Genomic DNA, 12431 nt, shown 5'->3' with positions numbered 1-12431 from the left:
ATTACTTGAAAGTTTTGTGAAATAATTGGAAAATTAAGTTTTTTTCCAAATTTTGTTTTTCAGCTTTATTCACGGTTGAAGCTCCGTCGTCACTCTACATTGTGGAATGTGGGAGCAACGTTACCATGGAATGCACATTCCCAGTGAATGGGAAATTAAAGTTTAGAGATTTGAGTGTCAGCTGGGAAAAAAAGGATGAGTTAAAGAAGCAGGTTTATTCACTTCTCAGAGGAGAGGAAGACTTCGAAAGTCAACACAGTGACTTTAGAGGAAGAATAAAATTGTTGAAAGAGAAGCTGAACTTGGGGCGGTCTCTCCTTCAGATCACTGATGTGAAGCTCGGAGATGCAGGGGTTTACCGCTGTCTTATTGGCTACGGGGGAGCCGACTACAAGACAATCAACCTGAAAGTTAAGGGTGAGAGTGCTACTGCAGGCCATTCAGTGTTACCTGACAGTGATCTGTTAAAAAATTCAGAGGAGTCCCTGTAGTAAGATAGAGGCAGGAGCCAACTCATGACAGTTGTGCAGCTGTATGTTTCTGCCTAGGCTGAATCCGTGTTCTGTCTTTCAGTTCCCACAATAACATGAGAGGAATGGTGTGACAAAAACCCTTTAGAGAGGACAAAGACCAGAAAGATAAAGCAATTTCCTAAACAATGTCAAAATTATAATAAATCCTGTACCTCCAGTTACCTTGGAGAGACACGATAGTGACATTTAGTTTTCCTGTCAAGACTGTTATTTACAAAATCAAAGCTGATATACAGAAATTTGCCCCAGGAGCTAGGGATAGAGAAGAGGTATCTTGCTACTATATGCTGTTCTAGCTTCCTACTAGTAACCATCTTCTTCCATTTGTTTAGCTCCTTATAGAACTGTAACCCAAAGAGTGGTGAGGACAGGAGACAACAAATGGAAGTTGACATGTCGGTCAGAGGGATACCCGCAAGCTGAAGTGATATGGCAAAACAGAGAACGCAAAGATTTGACTGATAAGGCAAACACAAGTTATGAAACTGGGAGTGACCGACTGTATCATGTGACAAGTACCCTTACAATCAAAAGTAGGATTGATGAGATTTTTTACTGTATATTCTGGAATAAAGAGCTGCAAGAAAATACAACTGCCATTTTACACATAGCAGGTAACATTTCTAAGATTTTATTTATGGTAGTACACTTCAAGGTACTATTTCATTTTATCCCAGTTGAATGAGCCATGATTTGTTTCTCTTTCCTATTTATTTTTAAAAAGTCTAAGAAAAAATATCTGTGTTGTTAAGTTTTGCAGTTATTGTACACTCTCACCATACTAACATGTTCATCATGTATGGGTGCATGTGATTCAAGGATAGGAGTTTTGCCTGACTTATGGCTATGTGAAGATTGAGTCTGAGTGCTAAAAAAGTTCCGTTATTTGAAAAGCATATAGCTTGGAGCCTAGAAATTAAACATTCCTGAACATAAACACTCCTGTACAAATTAAACAGACCTTCCAAGAGTGTTCTGTTTCACTGGTGATAACTATCAAATAAATCTGAAGAATCTGATCTTTCCCTGCAGAGGCAAAGGCTGCTACAGCCTTTGCTTCGAGCAGATTTAAATTTAACAAATTGTACACAGATTTTTTTTTTCTTCTCCTTAAGTCTGGGTTGAAGGAAGATGCATGAATGGAGAAGAGCAATAGAATTTCTCTTTACAGCTTTTAACTGGGCACCACCCCTACTGCTTTTGCTTTTGTTCACTCTTTTAATTTCTGCACTGTACTCCGATATATTTGCACAAGCTTTCAACCAGACTGGAGACCTTATCCAACAGTAAAATTATATTTCTCTTTATTAGACTGTTACTTGGTCAGGTAATTTCACTGGTCCTTTTCACCATGAGGTTTTAAAAATATCTGTGCTGGCACACTTTTTGAGACTGACAAAAGGTGGAAACAGGCAGCTGAGAGTGAGCAAGACAGGTCATTGTTTCAACAGGTGGTTGACAAGTTTGGTTTTAATAAGAAATGCCTCTGGGATTCAAGGAGGCTGCTTATCCTTTGTATTCAGAGCTTTACAAAGTGAAAGGGAGTTGATTCTGTTTTTCAATCAAGTCTTTCCTGTAGTCCTGATGGGAAACTAAGCTAGGTATCACACTTTATACCTTGGTGAAAAGCAGGATGCACAACAAGAATCAACAGCACTATCACATGGAATGCAGGAAGCAAACATAAATATGAATATGTTCTTTATTTTCTTTCCTTTATTGGGATAAAGATGTATGGTGGAGTGCGCCATCAGCACCTGACGTTAGATACAATCTAAAATACTGTTATCATGTCTGAACTGCTCATAACAAAAATAATACTGTGAAAAGGACAGGAAAAGGGAGAAACTTATGCAACAATGTAATGTCTTTCCCTCATTTATTTTATTAGAAGATTCAGCAGACACTGAGAGCAGACACTTTCTTGGAGCAATTCTCATTGTCCCTGCTTTGATTGGATCAGTTCTTCTATTTATTCTCTGCATAAAGAAAGGTATTCAAATTATTTATTTTAGTCTATCTCAGTTATATCTCAGTATATCTGCTCTGTTAGTTCACCCGCACAGAGATGGAATGAGACAAAAGAAATCTGCCTCATCCTGATCTTTCATCCTGAAACCACTTAATTTTTTCACTACATCATTTATTTCTTTTTATCTAACTTGGATAAATACTAGCAAGTTAGCAGAGTGGAACAGATTTGTTAGCCCCTCACAAACCATTTACTCATGTATCTTATGAGTAATGATATAAAGCAGGAAGATTAGTGTCAAATTTGTTCAAACAACAAAGCACAGCATATGCACCTACAGAAAATGGAAGTTTCCTATTCTGTGTCCTCCCTTTTGATTAGGGACCAGAATGTTGGAAGAAGAATATAGTTTGCACCCAAGTTAAAGAAAAAATGCTTGAAACATGTTGCTTGACCTGAAATAGGCAGTGATACATTTTTTTTCTTTGTTTGATTTTTTTTTCTTTCTCATGCAGGGAAAGTAGATGTGTTTGAGGATTTTATATTCAGGGGTTTTTTTCCCACTCTTCATTTTAACAGATAGAATAAAGTCATGCAGATCTCAGCACATTTGTAAGACTCATTTGAGAATGTCAGAAGGAAAGTGATATTGCTGAACATTCTGGTTTTGGCCAGAACTTTTCTTGTGTGTAACAAGTGTGTGGATTTTTTTAGCTAATGTGTAGCTACTTCTTTCTTTCCAAATAACTTTTTCTTTTTTTGTGGGAGGATCAAGTTGTCTGTGGAGAAAAAAGCACGAGAGACATTAAACCTGATACAGTACTCTTAGCATTATAATACCATACTTGCATGACTCTAAATTATTACCAGAAATGCTCCAAAATACCTGAACAAGATAATTGATTAAATTCTCCTTTTGAAGTTCTGAAGATTTGTAGGAGATGTAAATGTGTGTAGGTAGCATGAAACTCAGCTGGAACTAATGCAAAAACTAGTTATTCTGTTTTTTAAAGTGGTATCCGAAAAGCTTCCACAATAAGGGTAGTGTATTTTCTCAGGTGGTATAGGAGAACTGTTGGTTTTCATAGAATCATAGAATCATAGAATAACCAGGTTGGAAGAGACTCACTGGATCATCGAGTCCAACCATTCCTATCAAACACTAAACCATGCCCCTTAGCACCTCGTCCACCCGTGCCTTAAACACCTCCAGGGAAGGTGACACAACCACCTCCCTGGGCAGCCTGTTCCAGTGCCCAATGACCCATTCTGTGAAAAATTTTTTCCTAATGTCCAGCCTAAATCTCCCCTGGCAGAGCTTGAGGCCATTCCCTCTTGTCCTGTCCCCTGTCACTTGGGAGAAGAGGCCAGCTCCCTCCCTCCTCTCTACAACCTCCCTTCAGGTAGTTATAGAGAGCAATGAGGTCTCTCCTCAGCCTCCTCTTCCCCAGGCTAAACAACCCCAGCTTCCTCAGCCGCTCCTCGTAAGACCTGTTCTCCAGCCCCTTCACCAGCTTTGTTGCTCTTCTCTGGACTTGCTCCAGAGCCTCAACATCCTTCTTGTGGTGAGGGGCCCAGAACTGAACACAGGATTCGAGGTGCGGTCTCACCAGTGCCGAGTACAGAGGGAGAATAACCTCCCTGGACCTGCTGGTCATGCTGTTTCTGATACAAGCCAAGATGCCATTGTCCTTCTTGGCCACCTGGGCACACTGCTGGCTCATGTTCAGTCGGCTGTCAACCAGCACCCCCAGGTCCCTCTCCTCCAGGCAGCTTTCTAGACAGACTTCTCGTAGTCTCTAGCACTGCACAGGGTTGTTGTGCCCCAAGTGCAAGACCTGGCATTTGGCCTTGTTAAACCTTATGCCATTGGACTCAGCCCAGCGGTCCAGCCTGTTCAGATCCCTTTGCAGAGCCTCCCTACCCTCCAGCAGATCGACACTTCCACCCAGCTTAGTGTCATCTGCAAACTTGCTAAGGGTGCACTCAATGCCTTCATCCAGGTCATTGATAAAGACATTGTACAGGGCTGGACCGAGCACTGAGCCCTGGGGACCCCCACTTGTCACTGGCCTCCAGCTGGAGTAAACTCCATTTCCCACCACTCTCTGGGCCCGGCCATCCAACCAGTTTTCCACCCAGGAGAGTGTGCGCCTGTCCAGGCCAGAGGCTGACAGTTTCCGAAGCAGAATGCTGTGAGAAACTGTGTCAAAGGCTTTACTGAAGTCCAGGAAGAGCACGTCCACAGCCTTTCCCTCATCCAGCAGCCGAGTCACTTTGTCATAGAAGGCGATCAGGTTAGTTTGGCAAGACCTGCCTTTTGTGAACCCATGTTGACTGGGCCTGATCACCCGGTTCTCTTGCATGTGCTTCATGATAGCACTCAAGATCACCTGTTCCATGACTTTCCCTGGCACTGAGGTCAGACTGACAGGCCTGTAGTTCCCTGGATCCTCCCTGTGACCCTTCTTGTAGATGGGTCTGCCAGCTCTCTTTTCCACAGTGAAAACTAGAACTGACCCTTATTTCTGTTTAGATATTACTCAAACCCATCTATAAATAAACTCTACACTGAGTATTCATGTCCAAGTTCCATAAAATAAATAGAAGATAGAACTAGGTATGACTATTCAGTTTTGGTCACAAATTCATTTCCTGCATTGGTGCTATGGGAAAATGTCCTAAGAACATGATAGGAATAGGAAGAGAACAAGAAAGTGGAAGAAGAGACAGCAAAATACATGACTGCTCAGAAGATTCCAATCTAGGGTTTTCAATGAAGGTCAGAAGTTTCCTAGGTTGCTTGAGTAATATTAATTTTTTGTGTGTATACATGCATGTACAAGTCATGGTGTATGTGATTTTCATGTTTATGTTATACATCTCTGTGTGTCAGCAACTAAACATTGATTTAGAAGCTAAAGTAGTGGCAATAGTTTTTTCTTTTAAAACCCAAGCTATCCTAGATGATCAGACAACTCATTCTTTCATCCCTGGAATACGGGCTTTTCCCCCCTCAAAAAGGCACTGACAAGATGATCCTCTTCTTGTTTTCTGTTGCCCAATATGTTCAATTTCTGGGTAAAAATATGCAATGGAAAACCATTTGAACATGTATTTTTCAGTAATGTTAGTATATAGTATTCTGGCTTAGGGAAAAAGAAAGGAAATTGGAAAGGAAGCTGACGGACTGGGAGCACTGAAGTATATATTTTAGTCTTTGAAGAAAATGAATCTTTTGAGAACCATTGATTACACTCTACGTGTGCCCTTCCCACCAGTGTGCTTAAGCTGCCATTAGTTCTAAAGGAAATATTTTATTTCCTTTTTGATCTTTCTCTCTTATTTTCTTTCAGCTAGGGCAAATAAGGACAACAGAACACCTGTGGCTGCTTCATCAGTAGCAAGTATGTACATACAACATAAATCTAGCTCAGTGTGACTGTTGTGGAAATAATTGCTTGAGAATTTACTTTGAAATGGTGACAACCAAATGCAGATCTGCCTTCAACTTTCATTTTGCTTCTAATTTTTCATTTATGTAACAAGTTTAAATTACAATTGGAGAGTTACTTTTCACTACTATGTCAATTTCTTGAGAGGAAAGCATGAAAGAAAAGCATATTTGTTCCATGCAGTCCTGATATGGACAAGAAGAGGTATGCTGTGTTTTGGAAAGTCTGTGATAGGGGGGCACATGCTCCTTGGAACACATACCTCACGACTGCAGCACATTCTAGTGTGCAGACTCCATGCTGCGGTTTAAGCCATGTTTTTTCCAGTATTAGAATATGCATTCAAGGGTCTTTGTCACAGTATTGAGGACAGAGGGTTTGGCTTTAGCTTCCCTAAAAGTTTCCTTTTCCTCCTGTTGAGATACTGATGCTATTTGCTATGAACAAAGCTGAGCGAATGGCTAGCACCACCATGACAGTGAGAAATGGAGGAAAGAATCTACAGTTAATATCTACAGTGGGAGAGAAGAGATGAATCCTTTACCCTCTTCCTGTGATGGCTTATGGTTGTTGGTTTTTATTTTTTTAAATTTGTTGTATGATTTTATTTGGAGACCGCATCAAAGTAAACTGCTGTGTGAATGTTCATACTGGCAGTTGAGTTTTTCCTAAGAAAATCTCTCATGAGAATTCTTGCCCAAAATGGACACAACATTTGATATTAATCTCTTCTCCTGTTATGCATTTGAGTCACATGCTTCCTAGATGGCTCGAGATAGCAGCTTTTAACAAAGATTTATCACTATATGAAACTTTTAAGCTATGCTGTTATCTGTATGTCTGTTGTTTGTTTAAAGAGCTGTCAAAACACAAGGATAAACATAACCGCAGAGACACTTCTTTTGAAGATGGAGAGTTGAAATGTAAGTATAAATTATAAAGAGAAAAACAGTAGCAAATTGCACAGCATAGATCATCCACAGTCATCAGAGCCTTGATTCATGGCTGGTTTATTTGGTCCCTTGTTTCAAACAGACAGAGCCTTCAAGAGATGCCCAGCCTCTCATTTTCTCTCTTACAAACTCACCAGCATAACTCATTGTGTACTAGGATTCATATCAAATAATTAATCTAGTTTTAAATATAAAAAGAAAAGCCGTATGAAGGAAAATGCAATGAGGAAATATATAACAACCCAAATTAGTCTTTCCTCTAGCTCACACTTTTGCTACAGAAACAGTTTTGCCAGCACAACTGAAGGAGTGGTGATGGCAACAGGGAGGGAGACCTTAACCCATCATAGCCACTCAAATGTGTCTCAAGCTGTGAGATTCTGTCTCAGCAAAGCAAGAAAATAAACTAAATGACTAAATCTCTGAGATCTCTGAAACATACTGTGGTGTGGAACAGAAAGATGAAGTTGTTGAGGATTTTCTTCCACGTACTGACATATAAAGCACTTGCATTAATTACATCCCAAATCCCTCCCTGCTACACTTCACTGTAGTGAACATAAACAAAGGTAAGTCTGCTGCTCCTCCAGGTATAGATCTGCAAGAGCTAAGGCCTGAGGATAGAGCACAGAATGTATTTGAAAGACTTTAAAAGATTTTAAAGGAATGGGGGACCTAAGCCACAACAATTTCAATGCATTTACTAAAAAGCACGTCCTACCAGTGTGCTTGAGCTACCACTTAATTTCCTCCCATGATCTTCTTTTTCTGTTTGACCCTTAAATTAATTTCATTTTAGATCTTCAATTTTGACAATGAAGGGAATTTCTTTGGTAGCTCCAAACTCTAGGAAAGAGTCCCAAATCCATGAAATGTTCTGTGAATTTATAATTTCATAATTTGATATTTTTTTCATACAGTGTTTTCTTTTACAGATATCCAAATTGAGAAGACCTAGAGAAAGCAGGCAAAGCTTTGTTCCTCTGTGGCCAAAGTTTGACAGCTCAGATGTTCTGTGTTCTGTCTGTTAAGGGAGATATTAATTTTTGTGGTTTATTCTGTGATGGAAATCTTCTTCCGTATCATTGTAACTTAGGAAAAAATTACAAAGAAATTAATAGAATTAGTGTAGCATAAAACTCCCTTGATTTCAGGCTTCTGTATCTGTGACTAGGTATGGAGGTATTTATCTAACTTGCCCAAGTTTCTGCTTTCTAAATTTTATGCACTTTGAAAGACATATTTCATTAAAAATATCTTTAAGGTAAAGCAATAGGCCTATAAACATCATTAATGTCATAGCTAGTTCTTCACCAGGCTCTGTTCTAGGCTTTTTTTTTTTTTTTCCCCTCCTGAGTTCTTGGGTTTCCTGCAGAAATTTTGATTTCCAGCTTTTGAAGAATTTTTTCAATACTTTGATCCTCATAAAAGGTAAGGATGCAAGAAAACAAGACGCCATACCGACAGGGTGTTTTCTGTCCTTACCATAGATCTTAAAATGCCAGATACTCACAGCTAAACCTGGAATGTAATAAATGCTGTAACCCTCTTAGCAACTGTAGTTCAGAAATCTTTAGATAATACTGAGCTTTTTGATCTCTTTCTCTGAGAAGCATTTTAGGCATTTACCTTCCTTGCTGATTTTTTATATACTTTTGATTTCCTGTTTGGGGATATTGCAACTCTTTGGACATTCAGGAAGAACAGCTCTTGGTTTAGACTGCTTTTTTGTTCATCTTGTGGACTGAAGAAAGATAATCTTCTCATTCCTAGTACATGAAGTGCGTGGTCATGCGATTACTTAAGAGGGAACAGGCTCCTGGATCCCACTTCTTGTTACATTTTGCTAGATGCACAGCTTTTTTTGGGTCATACACAGATGAAAAAAAATTATTTATTACAATGCTGTTCACAATTATATTTTTCTAATAAAATTTCTTTCATTTTTCTTGTGTTTTTTTTTTTTCTGCTCTCTTTGACTTGTCCATAAGTAGTGTTAGCACCACTTGTGCTTTTTATGGGAAAATCAGGTATATAAGAATTTGGTTTTAGAATAGTATCTACATGCATGTCATCTTCCCTAATGGCTCCCACAAAGAAGAGATAGTGGAGAACTGGAATCTCATTGGACTCAGATTTTATTTTTCAGGTTAAAATACATGAGTCTGTTTTTCATTCCTAAAAATGTGAATACGGGCCTTGACCTAGGGCTGCACAGCTGGCAATCTCGATCTAGCTAATGCAAAGTTGTGTTTAATACATCTCAGCAAGCTGCCCTACAGAGTAGTATAGAGAAATGCCCTTCATAACCATAATGGAGTTAGTAGAACTCAGGTAAGTTGCTGTGAAGTGATTTCCCTTATGTGTTGCAGAGCTTGCATGTTCTGGTATTGATTCTTGCAATTTGATTCAAGAATGTTACTTGAATTAAAACATCCCCTCCTGCTTCCCAACATGACTTTTGAGGCCACAGTCCGAGTGTCTCTGAAAGCAACGGTCAATTTTTAATTATGCCTGGGGTGCAAGAATGGCTTTAGAAATATTAGGGCCATTTGTAGAAAAAGCACTGATTCTCCTCAACACAAAAACATGTATTTTCATATCATTACATAAATAATTCCCCTTCCAGGCAACCTCTTCTTTTTCTACTTCCTCTTTGAGACTGCAACAGCTGTTTGCATATTAAAGTAAAAGTGAAATGTCTACTTCTTTTAGTTATTATCAGCCTTTGCAAGGCAGTGCTATTAGTGCATGCTCAGGATCATGAAACAGAAGCTGCTGTCTCTATCAAGCTGCACCAGACAGCAGGAACTGTTAAATTTATCTTTCCCCAGGAGGAGAACAGGTAAGTTACTGTTGCCCATGTTGTACATCAGATGGGTAAGATAAGGGAAATGAGGGTATTTAAATATTTTAAAACTCTGTAGCTGAATGGTCCTGTCCAAAACACCAATGCTTTAATTCCTGAGTGGTTGTTAGGAAGCATGAAATTTTGTTACTTGATTAGAAAAGCAAGATGTGTGGTGGGTAACGTGAAAAGCCTTATCCTCTCTAACTAAGCTCTACTTTATATTACTCCGACATTCAAACCAGAGCTTGTCTAATCTAATATTAGTAATTCTACAAATCATGATTTTTGGAAAAGCTAATTGTCTTGGCTTGAGTTTTATGAATACAGGGAGACAGGCGCACATGCTCATCTTCCCGTGCTACACGTTGTTTTGGCACAATTACTTTCCACTTGTGACGGAAAAAAGAACGCATACCTAACTGAAAATATGACACAATTAGGTCATGACAACTTGGTAAGAGGAAATCCTTCCTATCCTCACCTAAAAAATGTAGTTAAATGCCATATTTGTAATAATGTTTTTTTTCCTTCAATTAACAATTTTTGCATGCTACTTCAGTGTTTTGGGATATCTGGAAAAGGAAATTCAGCAGGAAGCTAGTGCCAACTCAGTTTCAGTAAAAAGCATTTTGCTTCCTAATGGCCAGGCATTGCTAGACACCCAAAAGTGCTAAGAAAAGCCTGCTTCATGTGCACAAGCTAAATTGGCTTAATGATGGCATAATTACATTTGTTGATTGTTGCAGCCAAGTCCCTGCTAGGTAATACTGTGTTCCTGAGGTGCTGAAGGCAGGCCACTGACTTAAGCAGTCGCACTGTGCTTTCGGTCTCCCTATCCCAAAACAGGGACATATGAATAAAATCTGTCAGAGCCAGAGCTGGCTCAGAATGAGTAAAAGGTGATGGCGGTGACTGTGAAGTAACTTTGGGGTAACTTTTCTGTCAGGCAGGAAGTGAACAAGGAACCCTTTTTGTTATGTTCCAGAACTGTCAGTATGTGCGGGGAAGCTAGATGTTCCCCAACAAACAAGTGAGCAAGTTGTGGTTGAGGTAGGCAAGAAAAAGGCTAGTTAGAAGAGAAGGAATATAGCAACCAACAAAGCAAGGCTTCCCTGAGGACTTTATGCAAGTGGAGAGTCTCTCTCGGTTGTACAGTGGTATTCTGCAAAGACATTTGCTGGGCATCGCCATGACTCCAGCTGGGACAGTAGTCTTTTAGGCTGAACATTAGGAAAAAAATTTTCACAGAAAGGGTCATTGGGCACTGGAACAGGCTGCCCAGGGAGGTGGTTGAGTCCCCTTCCCTGGAGGTGTTTAAGGCACGGGTGGACGAGGTGCTAAGGGGCATGGTTTAGTGATTGATAGGAATGGTTGGACTCGATGATGCGGTGGGTCTCTTCCAACCTGGTGATTCTATGATTCTTTGGCAGAGGTCTCTCTCCTGCCTTTCCCACCTCAAAATGCCTGTGGGCTCTGCATGCTTGCGCATTGTTCATACTCTTCTGCCTTTCTCTTTGTTTTAACATTAATAAACCCTTTGGAAAATGTCACTAATTGCAAGGTGTCTTTGCATAAACACTTTCCCCTAAACAGGCTGTTTGTCTTAGTGTGGAAGGCCTTTGGGAATTGGTGGTAAGTGGAAGGTGAAGATGGAGTTAAGAGAAACAGTAGCCACAAGCATCACTTAGGAAGAAGTGCTTTCGGAAGATTCAATTCCCCCACCCTTGCATCCTTACAAAAAGTAACAAGATCTTGCGCATCTCAGTTTGATGCCATCTTTTCCCCTTTTCTTGCAGTGAAACTATTAGGACATTAGGCAAACTTGATTTTAATTGTAAATCATAAATCAAGCTGAACTCTGGCCCTTTGGACTTACTTTTCTGTCTCCTTTAAGTGTCCAGTCATCCAAACTATTGATTTCTGACAGCTGCCAAAAAGGTCATTGGAATTTTTCTGGAAAAAAATGTCGGGTTAGCCGGGAATTAGTTTATTGAGAGTAACTCCTAGGATAAATTTATTGAGGAAAGGATAATTACTGAGAAAAAAGTTTAAAAAAAAAATGTGGTATAGCAGTGGTTTTGTTGAGAAGGGTTGCTCTGCACCAGGATTTTACAGTCTGAGTCAGACTGGAATTGTGAGGAAGGCAATCAGCATACGTTGTCCCAAACCAGCCAGGATTCACAGAAGTAAAGCCACAACCATTATTTGTGTGGAGCTAGAGCACAGTCCTCCCACATGAAAAGGCACTAACTGGAGAGACGAGAGTATGTGTGTCCTACCTGCAGCACCAATGCATCCCAGAAACCTGGGAAGAGACCTCTTCTTCCAAGGAAGCATCCTCTTCCTTGTCTCCTGTTTATGATATAGTCATAAATTAAAAGACAGAGTGATGAACTGCAGTATGGAATTAAATAGAACTGAGTAACCGTAAAACACACAGAGATATTCATTGATAAGTCTATTTTATAGGACAGCAGACTTTATGTTGGAAAGGAGCTCTGGTAGTCACCTAGCCCAGCCCTCCATGCAAAGCAGGGCAAACTTAAATCCAATGTCAAGTTTGGTATATTTGCAAAGAAGGAGATTAACAACCACACTGGGCAAAAATGCTTTACCATGCTCATTGTGGATTTGGTTTTTAATTATATGGATATAGATGAAAATGAA

The 12431-nt window shown here is 39.7% G+C and overlaps 2 protein-coding genes across 8 annotated transcripts in view; both read left to right on the top strand.

Annotated features, from left to right (window-relative positions):
• LOC138733751 (programmed cell death 1 ligand 1-like) overlaps positions 1-8816 on the top strand; it is a 39714-nt gene extending 30898 nt beyond the window's left edge. For 6 of the 7 annotated variants that reach the window (XM_069881250.1, XM_069881253.1, XM_069881249.1 and 3 more), the window contains 6 exons: positions 64-417; positions 866-1147; positions 2425-2526; positions 5862-5912; positions 6818-6883; positions 7849-8816. In XM_069881250.1, the coding sequence (XP_069737351.1) occupies positions 64-417; positions 866-1147; positions 2425-2526; positions 5862-5912; positions 6818-6883; positions 7849-7871 (878 nt within the window). In that variant the 3' untranslated portion in view covers positions 7872-8816. The remainder of the gene's footprint in view (positions 1-63; positions 418-865; positions 1148-2424; positions 2527-5861; positions 5913-6817; positions 6884-7848) is intronic. The other variant, XM_069881248.1, reaches the window with a different exon arrangement.
• Positions 1-12431, top strand: part of JAK2 (Janus kinase 2) — a 215932-nt gene that overhangs the window by 172560 nt on the left and 30941 nt on the right. The window lies entirely within an intron of this gene.

The sequence above is a fragment of the Phaenicophaeus curvirostris genome, chromosome Z (genome assembly GCF_032191515.1).
Source record: "Phaenicophaeus curvirostris isolate KB17595 chromosome Z, BPBGC_Pcur_1.0, whole genome shotgun sequence".
NCBI lineage: Eukaryota > Metazoa > Chordata > Aves > Cuculiformes > Cuculidae > Phaenicophaeus > Phaenicophaeus curvirostris.
This window is presented reverse-complemented; position numbering and strand designations above follow the sequence as displayed.